The sequence below is a fragment of the Falco peregrinus genome, chromosome 1 (genome assembly GCF_023634155.1).
Source record: "Falco peregrinus isolate bFalPer1 chromosome 1, bFalPer1.pri, whole genome shotgun sequence".
NCBI classification, from domain to species: domain Eukaryota; kingdom Metazoa; phylum Chordata; class Aves; order Falconiformes; family Falconidae; genus Falco; species Falco peregrinus.
This window is the reverse complement of record NC_073721.1, coordinates 51,905,858-51,933,318: the sequence shown is the minus strand read 5'-3', so window position 1 is coordinate 51,933,318 and position 27,461 is coordinate 51,905,858. Positions and strand designations below refer to the sequence as shown.

Below are 27,461 nucleotides of genomic sequence, written 5' to 3'. Positions count from 1 at the left end.
GATTGGCTGGTGTCCTGCCCAGGGCGGTGTGTGCGCAGCCAGAGCCCCGACACCTTCCCAGCGGACGCAGGTCCCATAAATCCCCCAGCCCGCTGCAGACAGGGCAGCGGTGCCCAGCACCCCACGGAGGCTTCTCGGGTCACAGGTCCTGGCTGGTGGCGTCAGTGAGGCTCTCCTGCCACACCGGCCCATACTCAGCTGCTTCACGGTGAGTATGTATCCACAGGGAGAACCGTGGTCCCCCACCCCACTCCTCTCCAGGCCACTGCCGCCATTCCCAAGCATGGTGGCGGCTGAGGCCAGCGCTGGGGACGCAACAGGGCTTGGCGAGGAAGCGGGAGCCATGTGTGGGCCTCTGCTTCCCGTCCCGTCCCCATGGGTGGGTGTGGGGATGGAGGCTCCGCATGCTGCGGGCAGCACAGCGAGGCCTCACCGTAGCCTTGGCCCCTCAGCCGCGCTGCTGCCCAGAAATGACAGATCCGGCTGCCGAGGGGCTCTGGGAGCCCCGCCTGTGGTGGCTGGGGGTCCCCGGTCGCCCCAGTGCTGTGTTACCCGTGGGAGCCCAGGCACCCCCCACGCGCTGGAGCAGGCATGGGAGGTGGCTGGAACCCCCCAGCACCCAGGGCTGGCCAACCCCTTATCCTTTCCCCAACCCACGCTGGCAGGCACCGCAGCTCTCGGCTCCGAGTTGCTTTTGTTCCTCACGGTGTTTGCTCGGCTCTTCTCCCAACCCATGGCCCCTCCTGGGTTCCTCTCCTCTTCCCGGATGGCAGGTCCTGCTCCACTGCTGCCCGGCAGCTCCCCCAGCAGCTTGCAGTGAGTGCAGGGGCCATGGCCGAGGGGTTCTGCCGGCGGTGGGAGCACTTCTTCCAGCCAAGCAGCGGCCGACCCGCACCGGGGGCTGCTCCGGTGCTATTCTTAGCCTGGGCTTGATTCCTCGTGGCTCTGGAGCGATGCTCCGCCGAGCCCGTTTCCTGTTTGCCGCTCTCCCTGCCAGCGCCGCTTCCTACCCACCGCACCCGCGGGCGGCAGCGGGCCTGTGGGGCGGATTGAGATGTGTGGGGCGAGCCAGGCGGGGTGAGATGTGTGGGGCGAGCCAGAGGGGGTGAGATGTGGGGGGTGAGCTGTGTGCGATGAGCCATGTGGGATGAGCCATGTGGGGCCAGTAGCCCCGCTTCACCAGGCGCTGCCGGCAGCACAGCCCCTGCCCCGCAGCAGCCCCAGGTGCCCGCAGCCTCGGGGCCGGTACTGCTGCCCTCCCTGCAGCTCCCTTGGCACCAAGCACCTGGAATCGGAGCTCGCTCCTGGCAGGCAGTGCAGGCAGCAGGCTCCTGCCCATGCTGGGACAGGCTGTGACTCTGCACCAGCCAGGAAGGGTCTCCTGACTGAACAGCTTGGCCCTGCTGGGACAGGTTCAGCACCAGTGACCGGCTCAGAGCCGGACCCTCAAGCCCATGGCCAAGCGGCCCAGGAGCATCCCGATAAACAGGACATGCTGGAGACATGGGTGCTCCTGTGCCGGTCTGCTGCCGTCATGGAACATTTCATTAAGAATTCCCAAATGTGAAGCAATTAATTAAATACCAGCGGTGAACTACTGCTGGGTTGCTGTTGGCTGTGGCTGCTCCACATGGTGTGGCCAGTGCGAGGTCCAAACTGTCACCTCCTTAGTGGTGGCCCCAGAGGGGGTGTCAGGAGCTGCCGCACGCCCCAGTGCTCCTCATGTGCCTTTCCCTGGGCTCCGTGAACAGCTGCCTGCAGCCAGGCCTGCCCGCTGCGGGGTGTTCGAGGTGGCTCTGGCTGGCCCCAGGGCTGCCGGGGCTGTGCCCCGAGTGGGGCCGGCTGCTCCTCTCACTCACACCCGTCTCATCGTGCTCCACCCCCGGGACCCTGGGCTCCCACGCCGGTCCAGCTGCTGGCAGGCCAGATGCCTGGGGAGGTGGGGGGCTCGTTGTTCCCCAGGGATGGTGTGGGGCAGCCCCACCAGCCCCGGGGAGTGGGGAAGGGATGGGTGCCCCTTCCTGAACCTGCCCAGTGCCCCTGCAGCCCCCCGTGCCCCCGCGGCTGGAGCGCAGTGCTGCCGAGGCCTGGCCGAGAGCTTCCCCCAGCCCCGCGCAGCACTGCCTTCGCGGGGGGCAGCCCCCAGCCCCAGCTCCTTCTGTGGCCCCCTGTGCTCGGCACGAGGCTGCTGCCCGGGGCTGCCGGCCCGGGGGCCGTACCCACCGCCCAGCGGGGCCTGCGGGGCCGGGGCCGGCAGTGGGGCAGAGCGCGGCCCCGTCCCGGCAGGTCCCTCCGCCCCCAGCCCGTCCCCGGCGCCGTGAGCCGCCCGCTCTCCCCAGAGGAGGTTCCCCAGCCCCCGGGGGGGTGGCCGCTCGCCCGCACCAACATGGAGATGCTCTTCCAGGCGCTATAAAGGGCTCCGGCTCCGGCACCTGCCGCTCGGTCTGCGCCGCGCCGCGCTCCCGCTCCGCACCCGGCGCAGGGGCTGGGGCCGCCCCCCGTGCCCGTCCCCGGCCCGGCCCGGCCCGCTGACCCGCTGGCTTGTCCCGCAGCAGGGCCGCCGGAGGGGATGGACTATTCATATGATGAGGACCTGGACGAACTCTGTCCGGTCTGCGGGGACAAGGTCTCCGGGTACCACTACGGGCTGCTCACCTGCGAGAGCTGCAAGGTAGGAGCCGCCCGGGGCCGTGCGGGGCCGGGGCCGGGGCTGGGGCTGTGCGGGGCCGGGGCTGCGGAGCTGGGGCTGAGCGGGGCCGGGGCTGAGCGGGGCCGGGGCTGAGCGGGGACCGGCGCCGAGCGGGGACCGGCGCCCTGCGGGGACCGGGGAAAGGCGGCCGGGGCTGCGCGGGGAGCGGGGCTGCGCGGGGCAGAGGGGCCGGGGCTGTGCGGGGAGCGGGGAGGGGGCTCTGCAGGGGCCGGGGCAGCGGGGCCGGCCGCGGGCCGCTCCTCGCCCGTTTTCGTTAGCGGCAGATTCGCGCTCGGCGGGGCGGGACGGGAGCGCGGCCGCGACGGGAGCCCCGAACGCGGCGGGGGACGGTGGGAGCCTCCCTCGGAAGCGAGGCGAGGGGACGGGATGCCGGGATACCCATGCGGGGATGCCGGTGCCCGCCGCATCGCCGCCGCCCGCCGCCGCAGGGCTTCTTCAAGCGGACGGTGCAGAACAACAAGCACTACACCTGCACCGAGAGCCAGAGCTGCAAGATCGACAAGACCCAGCGCAAGCGCTGCCCCTACTGCCGCTTCCAGAAGTGCCTCACCGTGGGGATGCGCCTGGAAGGTAGGGCACAGGGCACACCGCCGGCACGGCCGGCCTCTGCGGCTGCGGACGGACCGGGGGCTATGCGGGGCTGCGCGGTTCCCCCCGTGCCGGTCGCGCCGTCCCCGCCCGCCGCGCCGCGTCCCCGGGCCGGTAATTCCCGCGGCCGCTTCGATTCCGTTTTTCTCTCCCAAGTTCAAAAAAAATTCGTTTTTTCGCGTAGCCTCCTGCTTTTCCTTTTTTTGTTTTTGTTTTGTTTCCCCGGGGCTTTTGGCCGCTGCGCCTTCAACTTTCTAGGATTTTCTTTGCTGGCAGAACCGTTGGGAAATAGCGCAGAAATTATTGTTTTCCTTAAGCACATAATTCCAGAAGCCGAGACTTAAGGAAAACGTTACAAATTATGGGACTTGCAATAAAACTGCTGCAGCCCCACCAGGAATTATATTTTCCCTCTTGGTGACATGCATTGTAGCAGATCCCCCCTCTGGCTCTCGGGGAGCGCAGCCGCAGCTCCCACGGCTGCCACCTCGCCCGTGGCAGAGGGGCCGATCGCGACTGAGCTGCCAGAGTCGGGCCCCGACAGCCCCAAGGCTTGTGGTGGGTTCTGCGACGGGCCAACAAAAAACATTCGGGGGGGGGACGACAGGTCACGGGCAAGCGCTGGCAAAGCAAAAGCAGAGACAGAGAGGAGCCCCCCCCCCCAGCAGAGCCAGCCGCCCCCCGGCTCTTCTCCCCTGAAATCGTTTGCATTTTGCAGCAGATGAGAGCGGCCGGAGGCGCGGGTGGGGCCGAGCCCCTTTCCCCGGGCCGAGCCCCTTTCCCCGGGCCGAGCCCCTTTCCCCGGGCCGAGCCCCTTCCCCGGGCTCGCTGTGGGGACCGCGCCGCTCGGGGCAGGTGCGGGCGAGGGCAGAGCGCTGCGGGTCCCGCAGCGGGGGGTGGGGGGTGGGGCACAGCACCCAGCCGCGACCCCAGCCCCTGCAAACCCCTGGCGCGGGCCGGCTCCCAGCCCCAGCCCCAAACAGCTCCCAGTTTCACTCTCCTCCCTGGACTGGAGTTACTGGTGCGCTAAATCAATGTGTGCGTGCTCCGGCTGTTTTGATCGGTGCCACAGGAGAATGTGGGTGCGGGGCAGGGGCTGGGGGCTCTGGGGGCGGGCAGGGGCAGTCCGTGGGGTGACCGTGGTGAGGGGACAGCGCCGGGCTCAGTTTGTCCCTTTTCAGTAGTTTTTTTTCTTGCTCCGCACGGAGCTCCTCTGCTCCTGCAGCCTGGGAGGGCAGCAGCCAGGGTATCGGAAGGCTGCTCCTTCCCAAACACTGTGGTTTGAGTTTTTTTTCCTTATTTTCTTGCTGTTAGCTCCTTAGCAAAGCCCTGCAGCTGGGCAGCCGCGGGGATCACCCAGCAGAAGATGATATTCCTGTAGGACCATCCCTTTTGCAGTAAAAACTGGAGCTCGCCTTTCCTCAGTTCCTAGGATTTTTTGGGCAGGGAATCTGAAGTGGCGCTTTGAAGGTGAGCGCCCAGCTCCACAGGACCAAAGCACCCCGAGATGGTTGTTTCTGGGGTCAGAGTGTCGACACAGGCCCCCTTGAACTGCCCGCAGGGATGCTGCAGCGAAGCCTGGCTGGGGTGACCAGCACAGCCCTGGCACAAGCATGCCCATACCACTGGGCACCCCCAGGCACCCCACGCCCCTGCCTGGGCAGGGAGAGGTGGGATGGGGAGGCTGAGCTCGGCCAGCAGCTCGCACCCACCAGGGCTCTGTGTGGGGTGAGGGCAGGTAAGGCAGAGGGGGCAGGCAGGGGGGCCACAGGGTGCGTGGGGCGCCTGTTCCTGCCGCTGTGCCGGCTGGCTGCACCCAGCTGCGTGGCTCGGGTGCTGCCTGCAGATGGTTTTGTTGGGGGGGTGCGGAGGGTAGGGCGCTCCTTGGGCGGCCCCACTCCCCCCCCCCACTCCTTACCCCAGAGGTCAGGGCGCATTGGGGTGCATTGGTTTCTTCCCAGCAGCCAGCTGGGACGTGGCAAATGGCAAGTTGTTCCCAATCCCAACTGAGGCACAAACGGCAGGAAAAGTGGAGCAGAGGGAATTAAAAGGCCTCTTCTCCCCTTGTGTTCTTGCCGGGAGAGGGAAGGAGGTGTACTAGGAGGTGTACTCGCGGTTGCCTGCAGAGGATTTGTGAGACTGGGCTGTGAGCACCTCTCACTGGGTGTGTGGGTGCAGTCAGCACCCGTGGGGTCCCTGCCTGAGCACCCTTGCCCTGGGTCACTGGGGTCTACTTGGGATGTGATCCCTGGGCATCGCTGGGCCCAGCCTTGAGCAGTGGTGTGAACACACTCCTTTGAGCAATTGGGAGCTCTGGGCTTTCGGTGTGCTCTGGCATCACCAGGGTGCGTGGCTGGGAACACCAGACCTGCCGGGGACACCAGACCTGCTGGGGCTGCGTGACCGGGTCTGGGGGATCCTGGCAGGAGCATGCACACATGCTAACTGTGGCCATCTCTATTGTACCCCTGAAGTTAGGAGCTGCCCCGAGGCAGCTGTCTGTTGCCCCGAGGAGTGGGGGCAGGCTTTCTGGAGCAGGGGGCCACAGCACCCCTTGCCTCAGAGGCTGCCTCTGCTGCCCCGCTCCCAGCGAGATGCTGTTTTCATGAATAAAGAATGAGGGAGGAAGCGCGGGGCGGCTCCCCTGGGAGCACATTCCTGCTCGCCCTGGAAATGCTGCTGCTCCCGGCGAGGCTCCCGCGTTTCCAGCCTGCCTGGGGAGAGTTTGGGAGGTGCCCTGGCTCTCCGGGGGGGCTGGCTGGACTTCCAGCGGCCCCAGGATAAGTAGGCGAAAGAGAGGCAGAGGTAACAGCTGAGACACAAAAGCAAGACCCGCCTGCTGTCAGCAGGGACGCAAACCAGCGGAGGTTTTTTCCCTTTGATGCTGTCTGCTGTGCTCGCTGGCAGCTCTCCTCCATCCCTCTCACTGCCGTCCAGCTCCCAGCTTCCAGTGAGCTGAAGCTCTTCCAAGGGTGGGCCGGGGCAGTAGCCCCCGGGAGCGCAGCGGGGCAGTGCGGCCGGACAAGCTGCTGCTGCAGAGAAGCACCTGCTCCCTCATGCGCTGACACATTCTTGGGTTTCTTTTGGGGTTCAGAGAGAACATCTGCTTTGCTACAGCTGGGAGACTGCGATGGGGCTGTCAGAGTGACTCTGACAGTGGGATGCTCTGGCAGAGCCCCTCAGCCGTAGCTGATACCCGGCAGGGACGGGCAGCCTCCCGCGCCAAAGCTGGTGCAGGCCCGCCGTGGGGTGCAGCGTGCCCAGTGGGACCTGCCAGATGTGCTGCCTGTGAAAAGGACAGAGATTTGCAGAAAAGAAGCATGTGTGACCTCGATGCAGGTGAACCAGGGTCCTGAGGGGGCTGTGGGGTCCCAGGCTCTGCAGAAACAAGGAAATCCCAGGGCTGGTCCAGAGTCAGGGGTCATAAAAAGGAAAGTGGGTGTTGGGCCCCCTTGTCTGCCTGGGCTTCACGAGCTGTCCCCTCAACCCACAAGAGATGCAAGATGCTTTATCCCCCAGCCCATTTTGCAGTTAAAGCCAAATGTCTCTTTCTTTCCTGCAATTCCCAGAAGCTCTGAGGGTGACACCAGCAAGGCAAGACCCAGGACCAGGCACCTGAACCTGCTGTGTCACATCCATAGTGTGCGTGGCTGGGCTGGGAGCAGCACAGCCTGCCGGTGGCTTTCTGGGAAGGTCTCCCCAGTGCCCCCCAGTCCCTTTTGGCCACCAATTTCCCCCTTATCATTTTCTCCACGCTGCGTGGAAGCACTGGTCTGCTTCCACGAGGGTTCATTGCAACTTCTGCCCTCTCTGCTCCCCAGCTGTGCGTGCAGACAGGATGCGTGGTGGGAGGAACAAGTTTGGACCCATGTACAAGCGAGACCGTGCCTTAAAGCAGCAGAAGAAAGCTCTGATACGTGCCAATGGCTTCAAGCTGGAGACTGTGCCTCAGATCATGTCCCCAGTGCAGAACGACTACAGCCTGTCCTCCACCATTCACAGCATCCATGCCATGTCCAAGACCTTGCCGCCCAACCCTGCTGCCCTGACGCCCATCGACTACGAGCGCAGCCCCTATGGGACACCCTCCCTGGGAATGACTGTGCCCAGCCACGTGCCGCTCTCTGGCTACCACTACCCCTCCTTCCCCAACCGCACCATCAAGTCCGAGTACCCGGACCACTACACAAATATGCACGAGTCCATGCCTGCCTATATGTACCCAGAGACCTACCCCAGCAGCTCCCCGCCTGACATCCCCGATGTCATCCTGAAGCTGCTGCAGCTGGAGCCGGATGAAGACCAGGTGAAGGCGCGGATACTGGCCTGCCTGCAGCAAGAGCAAGGCAAAGGCCGGCATGAGAAGCTCAGCACCTTCGGCCTTATGTGCAAGATGGCTGACCAGACCCTCTTCTCCATTGTGGAATGGGCACGGAGCTGCATCTTCTTCAAGGAGCTGGAGGTAGGAGCCTGGGCAGGGGGGAGGGATGGATGCTGCACTGGGTGGGCGATGGGAGGCAGGTAGGACTGGGGCTGCAATGCCGTGAGGATGGGATGTTGCTGTGGGCAGGACTGGGGCTGAAATGCCATGAGAACGGGATGCTGCTGTGGACAGGTTTGGGACTGAAATGCCATGAGGACGAGGCAACAATGCCTGTGGGCATGAGCCATGGGCTGCCAGCCCTGCAGATCTGCTGGTGTCCCACCGTCCTGTTCCTGGTCCCTGTGTGACAGGGCTGGAGGCACCCGGGCCCGGCTGCAACACTGGAGCGATTCCCGCTGTTGCCACAGGACTAATGATTTCAGATTCATCATGGCAGGGGCAGGTGTGGAAGCAATTGCAGGCAGAGTGACTGTGGTGTCAAGCTCAAGATATAATTGAAAAATGTAACATTGAGGAATTATAGTTGAGACAATTCTCACCTCTGCCTTTAGGAAGAAAATGGATGCTGTCAGGTGGGTGCCTATTAGCACCAGGCAGCCAGGGCAGGGCTGGCTGGGGCAGGGGACATCACCAAGCCTCCCCCAGAGCTGCTTCTGCTGCTGGCAGCCTGTGAGCACACTTGGCTGGGGGACAAGGAGCTGACCCCCATCATGCCAGGCCATCCCCTCTAGCAAATCTCCCCAAATACTGGGGCCAAGGGGTGGATTAGTGGGGGTGGTACAGCCTCTGCCATCCTGCAAACCCTGCCAAGCTTTCAGATGTTTTCCATTCATGTCCTGGGCTGACCTAAGATCCCAAACTGGTGCAAAAATGGGAGAGAAAATTTTGCAATGTGGCCAGACCCCGGAGAACCATGTCCTGGGATGGCTGGAAGACCTGGGTGCCTTCCTGTGCTTCCAGCGTGAGGCTGTGCTACCTGGCCCTGGCCAAAACCATCTTCTTCCCGCAGTGCCATGGGGACCATGCCCCAGCACAGGGCCAGGCTCTTCCCCCATGCCCACCCCACTGGGTGCCATGGGGCCGAGTGTGGCAGAGCTTCAGGGCCCAAAATAGCCCCAGGCTGCCAGAACAGTGTCAGGAAATGGCATTGTGGGGGTGGGTCAGGTTCATTTCAATCATATCAGTGTCCAGCCTGGATTTTGGGAACAGGGTGGTTGTTGTTTTGCAGGAGATATTGTAAACTGTGTAAATTCAGCTCCCGGCTGCAGTGCCGTGTAGCCTTGTAACTCCATTGTCAGCCTGATTGCGCCACCAAAATAGGCTGTTTCCGTGTGAATCCGTGTTGGCGGGTGCTCCTCCTCACGCGGGCTTGGGGGGGACGGCAGTGCTAGGGGCCTCACCTGAGCAGCACCACGGGTGTCCCACCAGGAGCGGGGCATACCCCCCACTGTGACCAGGGCACAGGGTGCAGTGCCCAGGGATTGGGGCTTGGCTGGGCATTCCCATCTGTCGCTGTGCCATCACCACTCACACCTTTTGCCTTCATCCGTGCGGCAAGCATGGGGCAGATTCCTGCAGGACCAGGGACTGCAGGACACCACATCCCACCCTGACTCCAGAGGGAGCATGAGAAAGCACGGTTGTCGCTGGCCTTGGCTCCCTCCCATGTGCTGGCTCGGTGGCGCGCAGTGTAACCGGGCAGGTCCGAGCCCCCAGCACAGGGCTGTGGTGCTCGGGCCCCTTTGTGCACATCCCCCCGGGGACGATGCTGGGGCTGCCTGCTGTCCACCCAGCACGGCACATCCTCCCCAGTGCAGGGCAGTGGCTTTCCCTTGGGCACATGGAGAGAAGCCATTGGAAGCAGGAGTAGGTCTACAGCTCCTGAAACCCTGTTCCTGATCCTGCCCGGCACATAAAAGCAAACAGCTGCTGGGGCGGTAAATGAACTCCTGCTAGTGCAGAGTTTACGGCTTTATCCTAAAGCCTGCTAGCACAGAGTAAAATCGCGATCTTGGAGATCGATGGCTGTCATGCAGGCAGTCTGCGCTGGGTGCTCAGGGCTCGTCGGAGCAGGGGATGCCAGCAGCCCTCTCCATCCCCTGGGAACGTCTGCCTGAAGGGAATGGTCCCCATCCCCAGCCAGAGAAGGGCTGTTGGCTGAGGCTCCGCAGGGATCCAGGCTGGAAGGGCACCATGCAGGGACATTGCTCCAGGGCATCATGCCGGGCTGATGCCAAGTGGAGAGGGGGTGCAGGCAAGTGAAAGGAGGATGCAGGCAGATGACCCCATGCATGGTGTCCCCTGCCTGAACACTCCCAGCACCCACGTGCCTCTGCCACAGAGCTGGTTTGCAGACAGCTGGTTTCTCCTTGCAGGGAGCCTGGAGACCAGGGAGCAAACCCCTGGGGGCACGGGGACCCGCTGGCTCATGCCTGGCCAGGACAAGCCCTTGTTCCCTGCCCAGGGAGAGCGGGAGCAGGTCCCCCCTGGAGCCAGCAGCTCTTGTTCCTGTTCCCATGCCCATTCTCACACTAGCAGTCCGACAAGGGGTAGTGGCAGACCGTGTGCTTTGCCATCTCCTCCTGGCAGAGTGGCTGGGGTGGGGGGTGTTGGCGAGACCCCCCCCCGGCTCCACCACTGCGCCCAGGGAAGGAGGAGGGTGATGGGATAATGGCCTCTTGACATCGGCTCACACGCCACGTCTGCCCGCAGGCGCTGGGCAGTCAGATTGAAAACAGATTTAACTTCCCAGATATATCGTTTCATTTAAGGGCCAGTAATTCTGTCAGTCTGCCACTGACAAACGAGGGTCCCCATGCCAATCCGCCGGGGAGACTGATGTCGTGGCGTTCATCTCGTGTCACCAGGCAGAGAATTACGGACTGCGCTGGCCTTCGGAGGCAAGACTAATAATGCCGCACGGCAGAGGGGGATTTGGGGGCCCGCTTGTTTATCGAGGGCCGGCCAGGCAGCCGCGGCGCGAGGCCGCGCGGGCGGAGGTGGAAGAGGTCAGCGCTGACGCCCATAAATACAAACTTTAACTGAGTCTAGATGAGATGTGTCAGGACTGAGGGAAGATTTGCAGCATCTCTTCAGGAAGAAAAATATGGGCCGGGGGTGAAATATATTTTGTTAGGTCGTGAGTCTCAGGCAACTTTGTCCTTTCAGATGTAATTTTTTTATATATATATGGAAAGAGACAGACAGAGAGATGTGCATACACAAGCACATTTGCACACTCACATTGTGTCTGGTTTCAGTTTGGTTTATATACATGTATCTTGCACAGCCGGGTTTATATAGGTGTTACAGCCATCCATACATATAAATATCATGCACACAGGGGTGCAGTGACCTTTAGATTGGGATGAGCAGCCAGGAATGTTAAACAAATTGCCGTGGTTTCAGCCCGAAGGCTGGGCTGGCTGAGCGTGGCGGGTCCCCGTGCTGGTGGAGGGGCACGGCACGGCTGCAGGGAATTGGGCTGATGGCAGATCCCCTCCTCGACCCCTCCTTGCTGTGGGGCCAGGGCAAACCACCCTCCCATGGGCAAGCACCAGTGCGGGGATGATGCTGAGGGCAGCACTGTTCCCATGGACCAAGGGGTTCCTGTGGGTCGCTGGGTCTGTTTGTGGGGCTGCTCTCCCTCACTTCTCATTAGAGATCCCAGAGCCACGACGAAGCCTATTTGCAGTCAGTTGCTTCTCTGCCTTTAGCATGTGTGGGTCATCTTGACCCCATCTCCTGGCCAACAGCCAGAGCGTTTTTGGCAGATTTAAAATCTCCTTCTGGTTGTGGATGCTGCAGCAATGTTTAGCATCCTATGCACTGGGGGAAATGTGACGGCTTTTCCTGCCTGCTGGTGTCCCGGCTGGCACAGCCCTGCCCTCGCTCCTGGGGCACACACACACAGCACCATGATGCCCACCCAGCCTTGCAGCAGGCTGCCTGCAAGCCCCAGCAAAAAGCAGTAGCCTGGGCCACAGGAATGTGCTCTGCCAGCATGGGATAGGAGATGAGGTGGTCTGCCATGCTGGTCTTGATGGTTTTTTGCTTTAAGATGCCCATTGCAGTGGTGTCTGGACAGGGGGATGGGGACCCACATTGACCATTAACACCTTAGACTTCGTGGGGTTTTGATTGTGGGTGGCTGGCAGACGGTAATCAGCTTTCGTACTTCCCAGTAGCCAAGGTAATGGGTGCTGCTCGCACCCAATAACTGCCCAGGCTGTGGCTCAGGATGCTGGTGTGTGCTGTGTACCTGCGTGGGAGCTTCTGGGGCAAATCCTGCACCAGTGATCTGGGAGGAGGTCCAGAGAGCATCCCTGGGGTGAAGGCAGTTGGAGGCATCCGAGCACTCCTCGTGCCTGTGGTGTGCTGAAGGTGGGTGGGGAGAGGTGGGGGACTGGTGTCCTGGGACCTGCCCAGAGCTTCCAAGCAAAGAGGGATTGCTGGTGGATCACTATGGTTGATAATGCTGCAGAGATGTCCGAGGGCAGATGATGGTACCTGAGGTGGGGGATGCCCTGGACCAGCCGTGCACGAAGCAGCGAGCACAGCAGGGCTGTGCTGTCCTTGTGGGGGTTTGGCTTCAGGGTGCCAAGGCACTGGGGTGGCCTGGGCGCATTCTGTGGGGCCTCAACACTCGCAGGGGCATCTTTGACTCACACCTACAGACCCAGGGAGGGTTGCAGGAGGTTTAAAATTACATCTGCATGTGGTCCTGCAGCCCTGCATCCCAGCAGCACTGCCAGTGCCTCTGCTCTCCCTGCCTCCCCTCTGGCCCTTGGCCCAGCCCATCGGCTGCAGGGAAATCCATTTCTTTGTGGGTCGCAGGCCTTCAGCAGCAAGGCGCTTTCGGTGGCCAAGTGGCAGGGGAGGGCTCACCCTGCAAGGCGAGGGTTTCACTGCCGTGTTTTGTCAATGGGTTAAATGCTCGCTTTAAAAAAAAATAATATAAAAAATCACCTCTTAAAGACAGCTTGCATCAGGTGCTTGATAAAGCACTCTTGTTGAAAAGCCTTGACATTAAAAGAGGAAGATCCTTTGCTTAACTTTTAAAGGCGAGAGTGTGCGTGCCGCCTCACCGGGTGGATGGATTGACTCCGCGTGGCCGCCCATTAGCAGCCCTCTCCTCCTGGGAGGCCAGGCTGGTGCTGGGCAGGGGGGAGGCGAGCTCCAGCCCGGAGCTGCCTTGCAGCGGAGCCACACTGCTGGAGTGGGGCCATGGGGGGATGCCCACCGCTGCCCCAGCCTGAGGCAGGGGGATACCCAGCTTGGTGCTGGGGCATAGGCAGGGCTGGCATCTCTGGAGGGGTTCTTGAGTCCTGCCCAGACTCCAGAGCCCCCAGCTTGCCCTGTTGTGCTCCCAACCATATCCCCCAATGCCATGGCCACATGGCTCCACGGCACTGGGATGGTCCCAGGAAAGGCCACAGCGTGCTGGCAGGGGAACAGCCATGCAGCTGCCATGCAGGGCAAAATGGGCTGCAGGGAGGTGCTCTGCCAAGGGAGCTGAACCTGCCTGCAGAGTCTGGGAGAAGCTGATCAGTAATTTTTAAAGGAAGAAGTTGAAATGCTTCCTTCTAGAAAAGCTGACTTTTAAAAAACCATTTTCAAGGCAAAACCTTCAGTCTGTCCCTTCTGGAGTTCGTCCTGCTCTGGAATGAGGCACAGGAAGGAGCTTCCAAAACAATGCTGCGACTCAGCCGGAGCAGAGGAGCTCGGCACCGGCCGGGAGCATGCGGCTGGGCTGGCAGCACACTGCGAGCTGGGAGCCCAGCTCCCTGCAAGGGCTGGCCGCGGCTACAGCCAGGCCACTCGCCTTGGGACAGAGGTCATAACGAATGCAGAAAACCTCCATTTTGTTTTGATGCAGAATGAGCTTTTCCCCAGTTCTTTGTTCAGCAGCTGAACAGAAACCTCAGGGTCCGTATTGCTGGGCTGCATACCGTGGCACCTTCCCCACTTCGGGCGGTGTGACAGTGAGCCCGGCCTTGGCAGCCCCGTTGCGCCCATTGCACTTCGCCGCAGGCAGGTTTTGTGCTGTCGGGGAGGAGTGGGCACCGCAGCCCCAGCCGCTGTTGCTGCCTTCTGTGCTGCATCTCCCTCCTCGTGCTGCTGCGCGTCCAGCTCTGACCACCCACCACACTTGAGAAACAAATCCCCGCGGCTCACAGGGAGTGTGGGGCTCTGAGACCATAAAGCTCTTTCTCATCTGACTTCTATTCCTTTTGCAATCTCCCAGCACTGGTTTATTGCAGCCTCTTCAACAAAACGAGAGTATTATCCAGTCCTGTGATACTGCATCTGTCTTCCTTCTATTAAAGGCAGTGACCACAATGGCACTGCAGAGCTCTTCTGCTGGCACTGAATGTGCTCTGCAGGGAAGCGTTACTGATAACCCCAGCCCTTCCCCTCCACCAGCCTTGCAGGAGAGGGGGGCTCCGGGTAGGGCAGAGGTTCAGCTATTTGCAGAAAGGTGTTGGGGTCCTGTGGACAGCAGTGCTGAGGGGATGAAGCCAGTGACCTGTGGTGGTTCTCAGCGGGGTGGTGGGGAAGGCAGGTGGATGGTGTCCCTCCTGCCTGCCCCCTGAGCTGGGGTGGCAGCATGTGTCCGGCCGTGGCTCCAGGCACAGGATCCTGGCAGGGCTCTTTGTTCTGCCAAGTGCAGCCGTTGGCTCTGGCAGCTCATCGTGCCCATCGCTGGCACTGCCTGCAGCCCACTGGCTTTCCCACTAGACCTTTGGAGGTCCCTGCAGTTTGTGTCCTGGGTTGAGCTTCTTACCAGAGGCAATCGCAGTCATGTATTTGAAAGCATAGCTGTGGACGCTTCTACCTGTGCCTGCACGTACACACCAGCACTCGTGCAAAATGAGCATGGGATCAGGTGTGTGTTGATGTGTGGGCAGGGAAGAAGCTGGCAGCTGCAGGGCACAGTGATGCCCCATAGCTGGCAGCTCCTTCATGCCAATGCTGCACTGAGGCAGCTCTGTGGGCTCCCCCACCCCCCAAACCTGCCATCTCGGGCAGGGAGGTGAGGATGGGTACTGTTTTGTTTCATTTTAAAGTATCCAGAGGGGCTGCCTGGAGACACAGGGCCTTTGTGCAGCAGCCCTGCATTCCCTCCCACGTGGGGACGTGGCCAGCAGTCATTTAGTTAAAGATTTGTGTGCTGTCTGGGGAGGAAAACCCATGCTGATAAGAGCCAGCAAGTGCCACCGAAATGTGCCGAGCTGCTTCAAAGCTGGTGCTGTGCAGCTGCCTGGCCGGTCTCCTCTCCTCCAGCCCTGGGACCTCCTTGCTGGGGGTGCAGGTCCCTCCCTGCCCACCCGAAAGGACCCGCCGCTGAGCTGGCCTCCCATGGGATCTCTGCAGAGTGTGGGGTCGGTGCTGTGTGAGCGCGGTGCAAGGCGTGCGGGGGGCATCAGCCTGCAGCTGCCTCCTGGCCGCAGGGTGCTGGTGGTTGCAGTCCTTGCTATCGAGGTTAACTGGTGCTGTGGGCATCAGTCTTGCCATCCTCTCCTCCCACCCGCCATGGAGGTGATGGAGGTCATGTGTGGGACACCAGCAGTGAGGTGAAGTGGGGCACAACGACCAGCCCGGTTACATGCTGGCAAGGGCAGACACGGGAAAAAGGAGCCAGACCAGGGCTTTGCAATTAATGTTTCATTAACCAGATGCAGCATCTCCTTGCTAGGAGCTCATTCACAGTCAGACTGCAATTTCCACATACACATGCATGTGTGATACTTTGGGAAATGCTCTGCAGGCAGCGGGGTTGAGGAGAGCTTCAGGTTCTTAAAAAAATGGGGCTTTTGCCCAGCTGCAAGGATCAAGCACAAAGTCCTGGAGGATGAAGTTCAGTCCCACCTTTTTCTGACAATGATGCCGGTCTGCTAGAAACCCCTTTCTCTTGTGCTCAGGGTGAGACACAGATGGGTCAAGTCTTGCCCAGGTCCAGTGCTAATGTGGCAACATGCCATAGCACCTGATGGTGTGAGTTTGAGGCATCATCACCACAGGGCTGGAGCGTGGAGCTGATCCTCGGACACAGGGCTGGGGGGCAGAGGGGTGGTGTGGGGACCCGGGCAGCCCAGCTCCATCCTGCCAGCCGGGACAAGCTTGTGCAGCCGCAGCCTGGGCTGCCCCGGCGTGGTGGGTGTCAGTGGTGCTGCTCTGGCTGTGTTTCAGGTGGGTGACCAGATGAAGCTGCTGCAGAACTGCTGGAGCGAGCTGCTGGTGTTCGACCACATCTACCGGCAGCTGCAGCACAGCAAGGAGCACAGTGTGCTGCTTGTCACCGGCCAGGAGGTGAGTGCCAGTCCACAGAGACCGCGGTGGCTGCTGCAGAGGTGGCAGTGGGAGCCGGGTGGTGGGGCTGAAGGGGGGGCACAGGTGTGACTTGGCTTACTTTTGCTGCGCTATGGAAGTGCATGTGCAGAAGGTCCAGTCCCATCCCATCTCATTGCATCCCATCCCATCCCACCACATTCTGTCCCATCCCATCCTGTCCCGTCCTACCATCTAGCTCTGGTTCTGGAGAAAAAAAAATTCTCATGGAAAGATCAACAGCCACAGCTGTACCTGTAGAGGCAGGACAAGCGAAGGGCCCCTTCCCTCCCTGGGGGCAGTTTTTGGAGATGTGGGTGCCTGTGATGCCAGCACCCTGCAAAGGGCCCCTCTGTTTTAAGCAGTGCTGGAGAAACAGGGTTCCCATTTCACTCATCAGCCTTTGCTTTGGCACCCCTAACTCTCAGTCAGAGCCTTGGGCTGGTGTCTGGCTCCTGCCCTGTGCAGGGTCCACTGCAGCGGGTTTGGGGGGGCTGGCACGCCACGGCTGATGCTGTCCCTGTCCTACAGGTGGACATGTCAACCATCACAGCCCAGGCGGGCTCCATCCTGAACACGCTGGTGCTGCAGGCACAGGAGCTCGTCTTGCACTTGCACTCGCTCCAGGTGGATCGGCAGGAGTTCGTCTGCCTCAAGTTCCTCATCCTCTTCAGCCTTGGTGAGCACTGCCACGGGGGGCACCGGGGCGAGGGGCGGCCACGCTCAGAGGTCACGGCTGTGCTGCCGTGGGGTCTCAGGGGGTGGGAGCACAGCCAGAGGAGGCACGTGCAGCCCAGGGTCCAGCCGCCTTGCCGACAGGCAATGAAGGGGCTTTGAACGAGGAGCCAGGAGCCAGGGCTAGGACTGGCGGCTCCCCCACCGTGCCGGGGGCACCCAAAGCGTCTCCCACCGCGGGGCCGGGCGCTGCCCCCATCCTCGGGAGATGCGGCTGTTGGCTGAGTGGAGCCTGTTTTGGTCCATCGCCCTCACACCAGGCAGGGAAACAACTGGCTGATACGGCAGCAGCAAAACAGGCGTGTTGATAGAGGCAGCAGCCAGGGCTGGCCGTATCTCCCGGGATTTGCGTCAGAGGCCGGTGCGTGGCGAGCAGGGCCTGCGTGCGGCTCTGATTAGGCTCAGCCGCGGAGCCTGCGGCCGGGCGAGGTGGCGGGTTCACACGGTCCCACCTCACCCAGACAAAACACACGGGAGCTGCTGCCGGAGCCCGCAACGTCCCTGGGGCTGCATAGCAGCGCTGCCCTGCTCCTGCCCGTCCCTGCCCCACTCCTGTCCTGCTCCTGTCCTGCTCCTGCCCCGCTCCTGCCCCAGTCCTGCTCTGATCCTGTTCTGCTCTTGCCCTGCTCCTGCCCCATCCCTGCCCCAGTCCTGCCCTGGTCCTGCCTCAATCCTGCCCTGATTGAGCCCCTCTCCTGCCCTGCTCCTGCCCTGCTCCCACCCTGGCCACACTGCTGCCCCCGTGGGGAGCATCTCCCCATCCACCACAGCCAGGGATGTGCCTCCTTTCCCCGCAGGCATCGCTCTGAGGCAGGGATACCCATCTGAATCCCACTGGAGAGATCTCAGCCCTGGGTGGGGTGGTGCAGGTATGGGTGGTGCTGAGCACCACGGGGACCCCAGGGTGTCTGTCTGCCTTCATTACTGGTGCTGACACCTACCCCTTGGCCCCGTCCTGGTGGGAAATCTCACCTCCCGGCACGAGGATGGTGGTGGGGCCTGCCAGGGGCTCAGCTGGCCACCGCACTCCCAGCTCACACCTCTGCCACTGTGGCTGCTTCACTTCCCACACCTCCATGGCTGCTGCTAATTGCATGCACCTGGATGGAGCAGGAACTGGCATTTCCCCAGGGAAACTTGTGCTTGGGTCCCTGCAGTGGCTGGGTGCTGCTGCTGAGCTGGGATGGTGAGCCCAGCTTTGGGCAGTCCTACCTCCATTCCATCTCCATCCCACCCCATCCCTGACCCTATCCCCATCCTTGTCCCAACACCTTGGTCAGTGCTTGCACTTCCTCATCCATGGAGTCTCATCCGGGGGACTCTGCCAGCGGCCCTGTGCCAGATCGCCAAGCACAGCAGGCCAGGAGCTCCGCTCTGTGCTGTATGTTTTGGTACTTTGTGCTGGAGGGACAGTTTGCATCACCGTATGTCCCTGTTGCTGAGGAGCCAGCCTACTCCAGGAGCAGCACCGCCACTGGGTTAATGGGGGTTAAGTGGGAGCACTGACATGCTGCAGGCAGTGGGTTCCACTCCCCCACCCCAGGGGCTGGGGTCAGGGACATACAGGCTGAAGGATCCATTGGTTTGGCACTGGTTTGCTGTGGATGTGTCCCCGTTAGCAGGCAGCCACGGGTGCCCGGGGGGCCCAGGCAGGGTGGGTGTCTCAGGGCGTGGGAGCCACACTGCTGTTCTTTCCTGCACCTGCAGCATCTCCTCCCTCAGCTTTCTCTTCCTTCAGAGCTGTTTTGAAATCCAGAGAAGTTAGATACGATAATTTGCTGCTCGAGCAGCGATAAGGTGTGGCACAAGCAGTGCCCAGGCTGGGACATAAATGAGCTGGTGGGGCTTGTGCCCTGAGCCGAGACCTTCCCCGGCTGCTGCCCTCGGACTCAGCACCAGGAGGACCAGTCGCCTCATGCTGCCCCACATCCCCCCACTGCCCCCTGCCATGGCCCAGCACGGTGAGCAGGAGCAGCGTCCTCCCAGAGCGCAGCCAGCACCGGCGGCTGTGGCTGCTGTGCCAATCGCTGCCCTGGAGCAGCAGCTTTCAGTGAAGGCATGGAATCAAATAGCTGTATTTTCCCATATACCATTTTGCCCCAAATCCAACTTTTTCTCTCCATATTGCAGAGCTCACTTGGAGTAATTTGCCCTTCGCAGGCTCAGCTGTAGAGGATGGGATTGTGTATTATGTGCAGGATGTAATTGCCTTTAACAAGAGAATTTCCACATTTACCACTCTGCCACAGCACAGTCAAAGCCAAGCCCCACTCACAAGAGCTGCCATTTGAGTTCTAAATAGATTTCTCTCCTGAGCAGGTAAAGAGATTTAATTAAAATTAGGGCTTCTCAAAATAGCAATATTTATGAGGACGGCACAGGTTAGCTTTGTTCTACAGAAGGGCTTAATAGAGCCTTAATGGATTGACCTATCATTCGATTTCATGACTTACATTCATGAAGCAGCTACTCTTGGGGAGGGGAGGAAGAGAGGCTTTTATAGCCCACATTCCCTTAAGCGTTTGCAATTTATCAGCGGCTTCTCCCAAACAAAAGGAGCCGTGAATAGGAAGAACACTTGAGGGCATAGAAATAATCCCAGGCATATCTGTATGTGTGATGGGAGGCTTTGTCACAGGACAGTCTTTGCAACTGCTGCAGTGTCTCTAAATGAAGTGAGTCAATGTTATTTGGACAACATTCTTTATTCCTTGCAGGAATGAAAAGATTATTCAAATATTCAATTAAACAGTGAATAGGGTCTTTCAGAGAACCAGGTGAGTTCATCGAGTAGAACTAGCTATTGTTGAGCCAACTCAGGGGATAGATTTGACATTTATCAATATAACTTCTTTTTTTAATGACATGCACAATAACCTTATGCAGATAAAGAGATTTCATAACAACAACCCGGGTAGAAGGGAGACAATAAGAGCAAATGTGCCGCAGGAGTGAAAAGGGAAGGGTGATCTGATAAAGTGCATCTTGGCGCGACGTGCAATGCTTTGTGCCTGTGCCACAGCTCTGGGCTGGCCGCACAGCCTGGCCATGGGCATGGCCGGAGGCTGGGTCTCCCCAGGGGCCCCGCAGCCCCCCACCCAGGGCATGGGCTGGGGGCTCCCAGCTTTGCAGGGCTGCAGCAGTGCCAGGTGCCGTGCCCCCCCCGAGGGAGCCATGTGGGGCCATGGACACCCCTGCCCAGTGGCACGGAGGCCCTGTCTGCTCCCTTCTGCTTGGGTAGCTCCAGCCCCAGCACCGCACTTTGCCCTCCCGAAAGCTCCTCAGCCCTCTGGGTACAGCCATGTTCAGCTCCCCACTTGTTTGTGAGGAAATCCAGAAATAAACCTCAAACTCCCAGCCACCTTGGCCAGAACCTGTGCCCAGATTTCCCTGTTCCCAGCCCATGGTCGGGTTGTGTCCGGGCTGCCAACGCAGACCTGAATTTGGCTGTGCATCAGCAGCTGCTTGGACATGGGCAGCAGTGCTGGCAGTGCTGCTGGGCGCCTCCATGGCCATACAGTAAATCTGCTAAATCCTCTTGCCCCACATGGGCTCGGTGCCAGGGTTTGCAGCAAGGTCTCCCACGGGCAGGCGCCAAGATCCCATTGCTGTGTGTAGCTGGAGCTGGCTGATGGGGCAGTGCACAGCACGCTCCCCTAAAGCCACCAAAACGTGTCCAGGGCCAGTTTAACAGCGTGTTGCACAGATTAAAAATAGGTGCTTCCTTCACAGAACGCTCATGGCAACCTGAGCAGCGTCCTTGGAGGGCAGACCCCAGCTCAGGCTGCCCCAAAAGCCTGGAGAAACCCTGACCCACCCACCTGGGTTGTCCCTGCAGCCACCCTCCCACCGGGGCTGCAGTGGTGGGGTGGCCCTGGGGCTGTGCGTGCCCCGGCTCCTGCACTGCTGCCGTCGGGGCTGCAGGGGCCTCTTGGCTGCCAGACCCTGCCTGCATCTTGGTGCTGCTGCCTGCTGCACAGCTTCCCACCCGGCAGGCAGCGGAGCTGGCAGCGCGATTACGGGGGAGCTGCTTGACCCTGGCGAGGCGTGGAGGATTAGGGTTTCCAGGCTGGTGAGCCTGGTTGCCACACTGGAAAGACCAGGTTTAGGGGGGAATTAATTCAGCCGCTTCCTCGACCTTCAGGATTTAAAGGGGGCTCATGGCAACAGTTCCCTGCGTGTGGGCACAGCTGGTAACACATTCTGGCTTGGCAGCTTCCTGGGGGCAAGGGCTGGGGGGCACTGGCCCTCCTGCTGCCTGGGCCTTTGGGTGTCTATCTTCAGCACTGGGGGGCAGGGCAGGGACGGGGTGTGGGACCCTCTCCTGCCCCGCAGTTTCATGCACAAGGGGCATTAACGCAGGCGTGTGGATCCCTCCTGGTGGAGCACAGCACAGGTGGGGCAGACACTGTGTTTGGCACCATTTTGCCATCATCCTTCCCCCTTGCAGACGTGAAGTACCTGGAGAACCACACGCTGGCTAAGGATGCTCAGGAGAAGGCCAACGCAGCGCTGCTGGAGTACACCATCTGCCACTATCCCCACTCCACGGACAAGTTCCGCCAGCTGCTGCTGCGGCTGGCGGAGGTCCGGGCGCTGAGCATGCAGGCAGAGGAGTACCTCTACCACAAGCACCTGAGCGGGGAGGTGCCCTGCAACAACCTCCTCATCGAGATGCTGCATGCCAAGCGGACTTGAGTGCGGCCACCAGCACAGACCCGGCAGAGCTCGGGCGCTGCCAGCAGCGTGGCAGGGGCAGGACTTGCGCCCGGGGCTGGCGGACCAGTGCTGCCTCTCTACTCCGCCTTTCTCAGTGATGCTGTTTAACCTGTACTATTGGAAAGGTCCCAGATGGTTTATTTTAGTACACAGCAAGGACATTTGATGGCCGTGGGGCTGTGCGCTTGGCTGCCGGTCTGCCCCATCAGCAGCGTGACCCCTGGCTCCTCTACACACGTGGTGCCCGACCTGTCGCCTGCCCAACCCGGCTCTGCAGCACGAAGGAAGGGTAAAGCCTGTCCTGGTTTTCTCCTGTTTATGCTCCTCTCCTGCTGTCCCAACCAGCCATTTCTCTACCGCTGCCATCCCTCCCCAAACCCTGCCCCATGTCTCAGGGCCCCTCGTGCACAGGGCAGGGGAGAGGTGAGGTAAACCCCCGGGGGTTGTGGTTTTGCAGCGGTTGGGGTGTTCCAAGGCACTGGCACGGAGGCAGAGGATTTATGCAAGAGCCAAGCAGAATGCTGGGGTTGGGGCTGGATTTGTCAGCCCCACACAGCCGTGTCGGCACCCCAAGGTGCACATGATAAGGTCCCCACTCCCGGGTCCCCGCAGCATCGCTGTCTGCTCTGAGTGCCACTGCTGCCCCGGCCAAGCGAAGGTAGGCAGGGATGGACCGTGCTGAGCCCTTGGCTGAGATTTGTTTTCTCAGTGCTTGCCGGTGCCGGAGACAGCAGCTGTGGCTTTGCAGCCTGTGGCAGCCACCGTGCCTGGAGCTCACAGGTGTCCATGGTCAGCACGCATCTGGAATGTCACAGCTTTGCTGCAGAGGCTCTAAGAGATTCCATACTTGGAGCAGGGGACTGTCCTCAGGACACTTTGGGCCCCTGGCTCTGCTGTTGCACCCTTGGTGCCAGCACAACATCCCCATGGCTGGAAAGCTTTGCAGGTCACAATGCCCAGGTGGCATCGGCACCACCGAGCTGGTTCCCAAAGCGCGAGGACAGGGTGGCCTGGGGATGGCGTCCCCGAGCAGCGCAGGTCCTGTCTTGCTCCAGCCCTCAGCCATGCCCAGGCAGCACCTGAAGAAGAGCCAAGGGGCAGGACAGGGCAGGGATGGACCCTGTCCCCTTCCTGCCCGGGGGTGATGGTGGTAGAGCAGCTGGGCAGGAGGGAGGTGCAGAGTCTGACCCTGCACTGCAGGTGCCAGGGCAGCGGCAGGTCCAGGCTGAAAACAGTCCAGAGCTGCTTCTGCACCAACATGTGCCTGGGGGCTCAGGGGAGCTTTTCAGCCCCCTCCTGCATTTACCTGCCCATGTGTGTGGGTAAGGAGTAATCAGAATTGTCCTGTGCTTCGTGCCAGGCTGAGCCCCCAGACCCCCGTTGCAGTCTGCCGTGCCCCCAGGTGACAGCAAATGTTGTGCCCAAGCTGCAAGCGAAGAGCTGTCGGTTCCCTCCCACCGGGACAGGGGCTGGCATGCACACCTGGGCAGCGCTGGGGGGCTGCAGCCCCCCGAGCTGGGACGTGCCACACTCTTGCTGCTGCTTTCTCTTAGTCTCAGCCATGCTCTCCTCTCCTGCCACTGGGCAGCCCAGCATGGCCCCCCGCCACGGCCGGTCCCCCTGCTCTGCTGGGGCTCCTCAGCGCAGCTGGGGTGGGTTCAGGTTTGCTTTCCACGGTGGGTGTTTGCCCCTCACCTTGCACGGGCTTTCGGCTGCCCCAGCTCTGCACAGAGTTGGTGCCTTGAGGAGCTGCAGATGCTGCGCCCGGAGCCGCGCAGTTTGTGGAAGCTTGTTAGATGCAGAAGAGCATGTTTGTCTCTGCTTTTCAACATGTTTGTGCATTTTCCTCCTGAAGTCTGTGGTTTGGTTTCACCTTCTTCTTCATGTGAACTTAACTGGAGAAAATGGTTTGGGAGGTAAAAGATGTTTTATTTTCAGAAAATGAAAAGTGTCCTTAAGTGTCTCTCTCTTTCTCTGTGTCTCTCACTTCCTTGCCTCCCTCTCATCCCCCTCCCTCCCCACTCCCCACCCTTCCTTCCCAGGCAGGAGGTTACCAACTTCCTTGTCAGGAGCAAACCACTGTAATAAATTTTGCAGTTCATTTAAAAAGGCAGACTTTGTCTTTTTGGACTGTCTCTCTAACCCTCCTTGTCCGTGCTGCCCCCTCCTCCTGGCTCCCCACGGGCAGGCAGGATGCCCTGCCTGGTGCTCCCATGGGAGAGCAGTGCTTGGCCCGGCACACGCCGGGTGCCCAAGGGTGTCCCTCCTGGAGTGCCACCTGCCTTTGGTGTGACCGGGACACCATGGCTGTGGGAGGGGGGTCGCTGCTGTGGTGTGAGTCAGGATCAGGTTCAAAGCACTGCTGGGAATTGCCATAGTGACTCTGAGTGTGTTCTGCAAGTGAGCTCACGAATGACAACATTTACGGGCAATTAGCTTAGACTCAGGATTTTTCATGTAGCCCTTGGTGGTCACTGTGGCCGAGAGCCCCCAGTGTGCCATGCACTGCGGCAGGGAGCAAACCCACCACAAAGCACAGAGCCCTGCAATGGGTTTGATGCCCTGTCTGTGGCATTTCAGTGCTGGGAAGTGCCCCATGCCCTGGCTCTCCCCAGTGCCAGCAGCTGGGGATGCTGCTTGGCTGACTCCGATAACTGGCACGATGGTCTGCACGCACACCTCGCCCTCCTGACCAGCACGGGGCTGCTCTAGGGCTGCGGTTCCCAACAGCACGCAAATACCTGCTGGCTGGCACATGCTGTGCTGAGCCCAGGGAAGGTGGCGCAGCGCAGGACACAGCACAGGGCAGCGTGCAGTGCCCTGGTCCCCTGCACCGTGGCCAAACCGCCCTCCACTGCATCCAGCCACATATAGCCGCAGCGCGTGGCCGCGCCTGAATGGCAGCACATTCCCGCGGGTACATTGCAACAAGGAGAGAAGGTTGCCTTTAAAATCAGCATTTACTGTCATCATAATCAGCAAAAACCCCAACATGTTTTACGTGCTCTAAACACTAGGGAGCTAACAGGAGAGCCAGTTGGATGTAAAGAACAGAGGAAGAGAAAACACAACCCAGCTGGCGAGGGGCCACGCCAGCCGGGTGGGAGCCCCAGGAGGAGCAGGGAGAGGATTTTTGTCCTAAACAGCAGAAGATGCTATTGAAGTCAGCTGGTTTAGAGAATGCTTCAAGCCAGCTGCTGTCTTCCTTAGCGCATGTGCTTCCCGGGTGGCTGGTCCCCAGCCCTGCCCCGGCAGAGCGGTGTGCTGAGCCCGGGGGAAAGCGGCAATCCTCACCGGGACGGGAGCACGGGTGCGCTGCCTGGGCATGGCTGCTGTGGGCAAAGCGGGGCTCACTCCTGTGCCGCCTGCTCCAGCTCCCCCAAGCTAAACAAGATCTACTGGCAGCAGTGACAGCAGTGCACAACACAGGCTGCCGGCGGTGCTTGGGGCTTGGCTGCCCTGGCAGAGGAGGCCTGAGCCACGGGGCCCTGGGCCGGAACGCAGGCTGGGCAGGAGTCACAACCAGTACCCACCTGATGGTTGCCCACCCCTGGGGAAGAGCAGGGCAATTCTCAGCAGCAGATGAAGCCCTGTGAGACCCCCACACTACCCCAGTCCTGCCTTGGTTTTGTCTGCACATGCTGCTAGGAAGAAGCACAGGGCTAACAGCTCTGCCTGGGCTGGGAGAGCCCTCTGCACGGGAGCCAGCTCCTCCGACCTGCCGTCCTCCAGGCTGTTGGAAGAGCCTTGGCGTTGATGGAGCCCATCACCCAGAAACTTCTCAGACTCCTAAAGCAAAAGAGAGAGGGTCTCAGCTGTGTCGGCGGGGAGGGGAGGGCAGGGGTCCCTCCGAGGGCAGTGGGTGCACTGGTGGGGTCCCACAGCACGCTGGGAGAAAGCACAGACCAAACCTGCTGTAGGACAGCACAGTGGGAGGAGGCAGCCGCTGCTCTGGCCCAGCCAGCCCTGCCTGTTGCCACTGTGGCTCTGCCATCACATGGACACCTCTGCCCTTTAGGGGTCTCTGAAAGATGGTCCTTACAGCAGGGAACCAAAGCAGCCTCCATGCATGGGGCCGTGGCTGTAAGGAGGAACCTGTTCTTCCTCTGATCAGTAATTTGCCCACTGCACACAGCGCCAAGCTCCAAGAGCGCTGAAGAGTGAGGTTTAAATGGATTTAATGAAAATACCAGCACTTCCGTGGCAGGGAGCACTGGTGTCGCATGGGCTGCACCTCCTTCTGTTGGGGCATAAGGTACCCTCTGCCTGTTGGGAAGGACCGTGGCACGGATGGCAGCAGTGATCCCACTGCGGGGCAGCCCAGCAGGGTCAGTGCGGGGGGTGCTGCATTTCTCCAAGTCCCCACAACACTCAGGTGCTTTACTGGCTTTGAATTCCAAAGAATATAATTCCAAAATAATTTCCTTATTATTTTAAAACCGATCTTATTTAACGTGGTATGGTGAGAGTTGCAGAATTACTCAATATTGATCAGAGAAAGGCTGGGCCCTGGAGACAAGATCCATGTTGCTATGTGTGGCTTAGCAACATATAAATGTATTCAAACAGAATAATGAAATTATCGTGGGGAAACAAAGCAGCCATCACTTGAAGAGATGGAGGATGTGGAGGCCTCTTGGAGCTCTTGTTTGCCAAGACAAGGAAGACAGTACTTATTGTTTGTGCAAATATGTGAACACCCCCGGCCATCCCCTGCTTACATAAAGGGTGTAATGAAACCGGGCAGTGCGCTCGCTGCAACGTGCAGCTTTGTACAGCTGGGCTGGAGCTCATTACTGCAGAAACGTGCGGCCTCTCCGAGTGAATTGAGTCCTTGCGGGGGGAGCCCCAATATTGGGGGTGGGGAGTTGGGGAGGGAGCCCACGCCTGCCTCCCAGCCACAGCCATGCTCCAAATGCATTTCTGTGGTTCTGAAACAGGCCTGGTACTTACCTGGATTTTATCCACCCTCATCCTCACACATATTAAGGCACCATTGGGAGCCCATCCCACCTCTCCCCACGGACCCACTGGCTGCCTCTTGCGCTTGGAGTCAGCGCGATGCCCACGGCTCTCACAGCATGGCTGAGGCCCTCGAGCAGAGAAGTGGTGGATCCCCTCCCAGATCCAGCACAGCTTTCCTGAGAGGTTGTGAGCAAGTCATTTAAGCCCCAAGTCTCCCACCAGTGCCCAGGGTCCCACGGTCCTGCTGCCCACCAGCTCTGCCCACTGGACTGCAGGGCAGGTGGGCTCCTCCTGGGTCTCCGCAGGAGCTCCTGCAAGCCTGCCACTGGTTCATCACAATTTTCCTTAGAGCTGGCTGGAAATTTTCAAATAAAGATACCTGGGGCAAAATATGTCTCTTTTCATTAAACTATCTGGGAGAAAATATATAGAAGAGAGGAAGTGGTGTCTGTGTTGAAATGATTTGTCTCTTGTTCATCACCGAGCACAGGTTTATGCTTTGCTACCCCTGGCAGCTCTTATTCCCAAGAGCGACACAGCATTTTGCTGTGTTGAACAAGCTGTGAAGATGGGAGCCTGTGCGAAGCTGAGCTGCCCTGGGGTCTTCCAGGCATTACTACAGCTGGGCATTACCACCTTTTACTATTTTTTTTAAAGGCTGGAAGCACTTGTCTTTGAGCCCGGCGCCTGGGAGCAGCGCAGCATAGCCAGCATCAGCGGTGTGTCGCACACTGGCTTACACAAGTGTGCAGAGGAGTGCTCTTCTGGTTCAAGGAGATCTTCTCATTCACCCCAGGATGAAGGACTGCCCAACCAAGGGCTCCCTCGCCCCGGGGTGCACGAGGAGCCGCTCTTGGTGCTAGCAGAGAGGGTGGCCGCGCACAGCGCTGCCTTGCACCCACCCGCTGCTTCCATGGCTGTTGTGCATCAGTCAGCATGTGAGGGGGCAGGCACCGAGCCCAGCCTGCTGTCCCCACTGTCCCCTGGGCAGACCCAGGCTTTTAAAAATATACTGAGGGCTTACCTGAG

At 60.4% G+C, this 27,461-nt stretch overlaps 1 protein-coding gene across 2 annotated transcripts; it reads left to right on the top strand.

Annotated features, from left to right (window-relative positions):
* Positions 1 to 25: 25 nt before the first annotated feature.
* On the top strand, positions 26 to 23,580 carry NR5A1 (nuclear receptor subfamily 5 group A member 1). Of its 2 annotated transcripts, none has more exons than XM_055818678.1 (7): positions 26 to 208; positions 2,556 to 2,671; positions 3,139 to 3,280; positions 7,120 to 7,760; positions 15,876 to 15,995; positions 16,545 to 16,692; positions 21,199 to 23,580. In XM_055818678.1, exons 2-7 carry the CDS (start codon positions 2,570 to 2,572, stop codon positions 21,444 to 21,446), a joined length of 1,401 nt encoding a protein of 466 aa, XP_055674653.1. In that variant the 5' UTR covers positions 26 to 208; positions 2,556 to 2,569; the 3' UTR covers positions 21,447 to 23,580. The 2 variants fall into 2 exon arrangements, with proteins under 2 accessions (XP_055674653.1, XP_055674648.1); XM_055818673.1 differs by having other exon boundaries at positions 2,553 to 2,671.
* The last annotated feature ends 3,881 nt before the right edge of the window (positions 23,581 to 27,461 follow it).